Genomic DNA, 6741 nt, shown 5'->3' with positions numbered 1-6741 from the left:
TACTTTTGTTGTAAATGTTGTTCCATGCATTTTTGGTTTCTCTAGCTACTCTGTTTTTATGTGGGGATTCATGGAGATTCAAAATTCATGTACTGCCATCTTTCCAGAATCCATTTATATTTTTGACTCATGGATACTCTCTATATTCCTGAGACTTCAATCCTTAGCTGAGTGTGATGGAAAGGGTCTAAGGTTGATCAGTGTGTTGTTTGGATTGGCAGTGGTGCATTATACCACATCCTCATTCTTGAATGATGATTTACTGGATTATAATTTTCTAGGTTGTCAATAGTTTCCCCTTAATACTATATATATTCTAATATCTTCAGCATATATTTTTATTTTTGCAAATTTGGCTTCCAGTCTAAATGTCATTGTTTTGTAGGTAGGTCATGTTTTAACAGCTACTATTAAGATCACTACATTTTTCTCTTTGTTTACATTCATCATAATGTATGTTATTTTCTCAAGACTTGATGTGCTTCTTCAATCTAAAGAGTCATCTTTCTTCAAGTCTAGAAAATAATTATTGGCCATTATTTCTCTGAATTTTGCCTCTCTTCTCTCTTTTGAAATGCCTATTAGATGCCTATTGTTGAACCTTCTTATATTCGGTAGAACCTCTGAATTTGGTTACATAAGGCAAAAAATTTTTTTTTCCTTAAGCCAGTTAGAATTAGGTTTTTTTTTTAATCACTGAAACAGAAACACTCTTACTTTTCTTAAAGGCAAGGTCAGAGAAAGAGACGTGATCCCTGAGGCTATCATTTGATTATCTGTAAACAGATATCCTTGAAACCTAAACTAGTCCTGCACTTTTTAGTTATGCAATAAATTCACTTACTTTTTTCTCCCTTAAATCAGTTGCAATTCGATTTCTGACAGTTGCAACCAAGAGTCCTGATTAATCTAAACGTCTACTATGTGGGTGGCACTGTGCCAGATGCAATATAGTCAAGTGGTATTCAAAACAAAGTCCATGTCTCCAATAAACACAGTATTTCACACTCGTTCCATGCCATCTACATTTATTTTTCCTTGCTTCTCCAGCCTCCGCCATCCAAACTTGGAATACTTGTTTAAACATTACAACTTCCTCCCAGTTGATTTTAAAACCAAATTTATAAGGGTAACCTTTCTAGCTATTGGCCACCATGATCTTCCCCTTATTTTGAATTTATATTATACTTATATTATGTCTTAAATAGGTCTTCAAGTGTTTCATCAAAGTCTTTTCCTTTAACCAAATCATTAGTTTTTTTAAGGGCTAAAGTTACACCTTTCACATTTCCCAGGTCAAAGTCAATAAGGATGCAACCTTATTGCATCCTTATTAACAAGTATACACACAGTACTTGTGGCCCCTGTAGGTCTTCTGTATGGTACTGGGGATACACATTCCTGTCACTTAATCAACTTAAGGACATAGGAAAGTATATTAAAATATAAATATATAAGGTGCCATATATATTTAGTTCAGAAGGGGAAATCATGCCTGGGCTGGGGTACTCAGAGAAGGCTCCAAAGCTCTGGGATATGAACGAGACTTGTCTTAACACAAAATAAAAGGCACCAAAGGTTGAGACACTGTGTTTGAGGAAAGGCAGTTTTGCTGTAGTAGTAGGATAGTGTCTATAGCAGTGGAAAGATTTTATGGACACAGGTTAGTTCTAAGATAAGGTCACAGTCTAGCTCGTAAATCAGCATAATCCCTCTTCCCTTCTCTTACAATGAAAATCTCTGCAGCTGAGCCACACTCTCTTATGTCCCTGTTTAGTTTGGTTATTAATTTCATAAACTCTTAAGGGGATATGTCTTGTATCATCTTCTTGAGTACAAATGGCTGAGGTTAATTGTAATGAATGCAAGCGGAAATAAGCAACAAGCCCTGTGCCCAGAGAGCAAAACAATCGCGGCTCGGTAATAGAAAAGGTGGCGCTGACCCCTGGGACCTTTCTAGGAAATCCTCTTCCACCATTAGCCATTTCTCCCGGCACAGCCTGAGTCCACATCCCATGGGATTATCTGGAGAAGCCTCCAGCCTTAAACTGCATTAAAACCTTAAGAGGTGAGGATTGAGTAGACCGTGACGGTCTGGGCCCAACGACACATAACCAAGACCTCGGAGCAACCTGACCGGTGGTCTCCCAAGCCTACGCCTGGGCCTGCAGCCCCACTTCCCTCCCCGCCCCACTCCGCTCCGCCCCGCCCCGCCTCGCCTATCCCCGCCCTGCGGGGCGGGGCTTCCGCTTCCGGTGGTGGATTGTTGACGCCTGTGGCTGCTGTGGTGGCGACGGGGGCCGTTGGGGAGGAGCCAGTGGGGGAGGGAGACGGAGCAGTGACAAGACAGAGCGGTGCTGCGGTGACTATGGCAGAGGGGCCGGAGGAGGCCCGAGGCCGCCCTCCCGGGCAGGGCGACGGCAGAGGGGACCAAGACCCGGTCCATTCTCTGACAGGCCCTCCTGCCGCCGCCGCCCCGCATTCCTGGAACGAGCCGCAGGCCGAACCCCAGTCCCCGGGCCGGCCCCCAGCCGCGGGCCTCGCGCCCACCGCGGCCGCCGCCGAGGAGTCGGAGCCACAGCTCGAGCCTGGGAAGCCCGGGGACGCGGCGTCCGGCTCCGGTGCGGAGCTGCAGGAGCCGGCGGGCTGCGAGGCGCCGGAGGCCGCGGCGCCGCGTGAGAAGCCCGCGCGGCTGAGCGCCCGCGAGTACTCCCGGCAGGTGCACGAGTGGCTGTGGCAGTCTTACTGCGGCTACCTCACCTGGCACAGCGGCCTGGCCGCCTTCCCAGCCTACTGTAGCCCCCAGCCATCCCCGCTCAGTTACCCCTCAGGCGGCGGCACCGCTGCCCCCCAGGCCGCGGCGCCAGCGCCCCTCCAGCTGGGCTATTACAACCCCTTCTACTTCCTGAGCGCCGCGGCCGCCGGACCTGACCCGGGAGCGGCTCCGGGCATCACTACCCCTGCTCCAGTCACGGGCCTGGGACCCCGGGCTCCTCAAGTGCAGGGATCCGTCCAGGCAACCCCAGTGACGCGAGTGGGATCCGCCGCCCCTTCGCGAGCCCCGAGCGAGAACGGGCGCCAGGCAGGTGAGAAGCACGATCGGGAAGTTGGGCGGAGCAGAAGGGTCTTCAGGGAACTACCGGAGAGGGTGGAAGACGGGGTGGGGGGTAGAACAGGCGCGCTTTTTACGCGTGTAACTGCTGCTGCTCCGACTGGTGTGTCTCCGCGTGCTTCAGCTGTGGTTTGCCCAGGCCTCAGAAGTATATGTAGAAAGGCTATAGTTTCTTCTTCCTTTAGACCTGGCGTTCCGAATTGATTCCCTACTCCACAGACTAGTCATTTCTGCATGTAAAGAAATCTCTGCTGTTCAGGCCATCCTCAGGATTTCCACGCTCTGGAGAATGAGATCCAAAGCTTAATTCTCAAATAGCAAACCTCCATGGTGGGGTGGGGGTAGGGTGGTTGGTAATGCTGGAAATAATCCAGACGTGGATTTATTATATATTATCTACATATTGTAAGATATATGATTAATGTAATTGTATATTACCCATACATTAGGGACACTGAATCTGATGGACATAAAAGATTTACATGAATACAAATGGAGTTGTGAACTTTTGACTGGACCCTGGCTGAATGATCTTGTATATTGTCTGTTTACTTCTGTATGGGAATTAGAATATTTTGCATTACACTTTTTATTAGTTTTTTTTTTTTTTACTTTATTCAGCCACAGATGTGTGGGACAAGAATTAGTTGTTTCTGAATTTGATCCCATTCAGAATTTAGGACGGCAGATTTAATAGAAAGCAAGACAAACTAAATAGGAGGTAAAGTGAGGAACGAGGTACTGATTGTCTATACTTAACCTTGAGTTTTACTAAAAAACATTTAATTCTGTCACAGGCTTTTATGATCCCCTGCATTCTCATTTGAGTACCTAGTGAAATGCATCGAGTATCTTCAAGTTATCTGTGAAATCATTTTTTAAACATTAAGGAGGTGAAAGCAAACTTTAAACTCTGTAAATAGTGTAGTAGTATATTTTAATAACATGTACTGTTGGTGGAGTCAATGCCAGTGATTGTTGCAAGATTGTAATTTTTTTTCTTATTATTAGCACCTTGTACCTTGACTTGACATTCATTCCATTTATTTACTTAGCTTGGGTTCCCAGGCCTATGTGAAGTGATTAGTTTTACTAACATTTTTTTTTTTTTTTACAGGCAGAGAGTATGTTATTCCATCCTTGGCCCACAGATTTATGGCAGAGATGGTGGATTTCTTTATTCTCTTTTTTATAAAAGCTACCATTGTTTTAAGCATTATGCATCTCAGTGGAATAAAGTAAGTGAATAAGGCCATTTGCAGAAAGGTTTTAATGTGTACTGTCTAGAGATCTTGTTTCATTAAGTTTTCTTCATGCCTGCAAGTGACCATATGGATAATTGATGACCAGTCTCATGACTTCTTTATAGGAGCTTTGTCAGTTTTCTTTTTTTCCTTGTTGGGTTTAAGAAATAACTTCAAGAGAGAGAAAAACACTCAATAAATTTTGCAAGATCTGTGGGAATCTCACCTACTAAAAGTAGGTAAAAGGAGCCTCCAAACCTAGTTTGATTTTATTTAACTATTTTCTTAAGCCAGGAATTCATTTCCCTCTTACTAGGAATAAAGAGCTTTTGGTAAAGATGAACTATTATAATCACCTAGATGGCATTTCCAAATGGGATTACTTATATTATCAGGGAATTCTCAAATGAACTGCAAAGTGATCCATTTATGTAAATAATCCTTTCAGATTAGTAATCAGAATAGCAATTACCACTTGCTAAGTACTTTCTACATGCTAGGCATTGAACTCACCTCTTTATGTGGGTTCTTATTTAATGTTACCATTATGACACTATGAGCTGTAGAGATTAATACCTCCACGTTATAGAGATTGGTATTTGGATTTACAAGCCCAGAATTTACAAAGTTACAAAGGTAGTAAGTGACAGAGTCAAGATACAAACCCATGTAGTCAAATTTCAGGGCCCTTGCCAGGATCCTGAATGTTTGTTCCTGTGATCCCTCCCTTTCCTGCCCCTACATTTCCAATCAAGTACCTTCTATCTGTTGAATATGCTGAATAGCCTTCAGCCCAGATCATTTCCTCTTCACTGTCAGACCATTTTTCATCATCATTGCTTCTCCCTAGTCCAGTTACTGTCATCTCTTGCCTGGATTATAGCAAAACTTCAGATATCTCAGTCTCCTGTTTTATCTCAATCCAAGTTTCTGATACAAAACTAAAGAGATCATAAATTGATTCTGCTCTTCTGCCTTAAAACCCTTCAGTGGTTTCTCATTGCTATCAGGATAGTCTTGTTTTCATGAGGTTTAACAGATGCCCTTCTTAATCATGATCACCTGTCATACTTAATATTTGAGCCATACCAAACTGCTTACAACAGCTTCCATCACACTCTTGCTCCAAGGCTTTCTCTCGTTAGTCCCCATCTCTGACTTGTTCCTTACTGGTCTGGCTAACTTCATCCTTCAAATCTCAGCTTAAATATAATTTCTGGGAAGCCTTAACAAGTTAAATGTACCTGGTGTGTGTTTCTGTAGCACATTATGGTTTCCTGTCACATACTCTATAGTCTCCTATTTCATATCCCACTTTATTATTACTTATTGTTCTGCTTTCCCTGATTGGTTAGAATCTCCATGAAAGTAGAGACGATGTTGAATTCGCTCACCATTATATCTCCAGGGCTCTAGTAAAGTGCCTGCTTATTTGTTGCATAAACTGGTGAATGTTTTGTGAAAACTAGATGGTTGGAAACCTAAAGATTAGTTTAGAATTTCAATTAAAGTTATGACTTACACTAATGGAAAAAAATTAATGCAACTGCTCTGATAACTAATTCTTATAACCCAAAATTATTATTTTGTGTAGGGATATCTCTAAGTTTGCTATGCATTATATAATAGAAGAAATAGATGAAGACACATCAATGGAAGACTTGCAAAAAATGATGGTTGTGGCTCTTATATACAGATTATTAGTTTGTTTCTATGAGGTAAGCTACTAACTTCAGCAAATATTAATATTTAATTATCTAATTTTAGATTATCAGCCTGCCAAAAAAGTAACAAAAATGTATCATTTTTCATGTATTTGTCAAATGTCTCTGTTTTTCTATGTTTTCCCCCCCAAATTTTCTTTAATTAACATTTTTGAAGTTAAAAAAAAAACTTTCTGAGTGGAGACAATGTTATAATTTCTTTGTAATATATTTCATTCTTGTGGTCCAAAAATATACTTGTAAATTGGTTGTGGAACTTGAAATGTATTTTTCCATAGAAACAACTTGCTAAAAAATGGGATCATCAAGAAATATTACAGTAGACATTTGGTGGTGTTAGAGACTTGCAGAAATGCATTCAGTAACCTGAGTATTCTGTAAAATTCTTTCAACTTGAAAATTTTAAAACATGAATAATATGGCAGGAAAACTTACCTTTCAGATTGGTATAGCTGAGCTAGTAAGTTATTTTTAAATTATCCTCTTTCCTTAGATAATTTGCATTTGGGGAGCAGGCGGAGCTACCCCAGGAAAGTTCCTGCTGGGGCTTCGAGTTGTGACATGTGATACATCAGTGCTTATTGCACCAAGTCGGGTTTTAGTGATTCCTTCCTCAAATGTTAGCATTACAACGTAAGTTCTTTTCTTAGCTTAATCCACT

At 41.7% G+C, this 6741-nt stretch overlaps 1 protein-coding gene across 1 annotated transcript; it reads left to right on the top strand.

The window, feature by feature from the left end:
* Positions 1-2278: 2278 nt before the first annotated feature.
* On the top strand, positions 2279-6719 carry FAM8A1 (family with sequence similarity 8 member A1). The gene is made up of 4 exons (XM_019665719.1): positions 2279-3086; positions 4230-4350; positions 5951-6074; positions 6574-6719. The coding sequence occupies exons 1-4, from the start codon at positions 2369-2371 to the stop codon at positions 6715-6717; spliced, it is 1107 nt and encodes a 368-aa protein (XP_019521264.1). The 5' UTR covers positions 2279-2368; the 3' UTR covers positions 6718-6719.
* Positions 6720-6741: the final 22 nt, after the last annotated feature.

The sequence above is a fragment of the Hipposideros armiger genome, unplaced genomic scaffold (assembly GCF_001890085.2).
Source record: "Hipposideros armiger isolate ML-2016 unplaced genomic scaffold, ASM189008v1 scaffold_449, whole genome shotgun sequence".
NCBI classification, from domain to species: Eukaryota; Metazoa; Chordata; class Mammalia; order Chiroptera; family Hipposideridae; genus Hipposideros; species Hipposideros armiger.
Note: the sequence above shows the minus strand (reverse complement) of the source record. Positions and strands in the feature narration are given on the sequence as shown.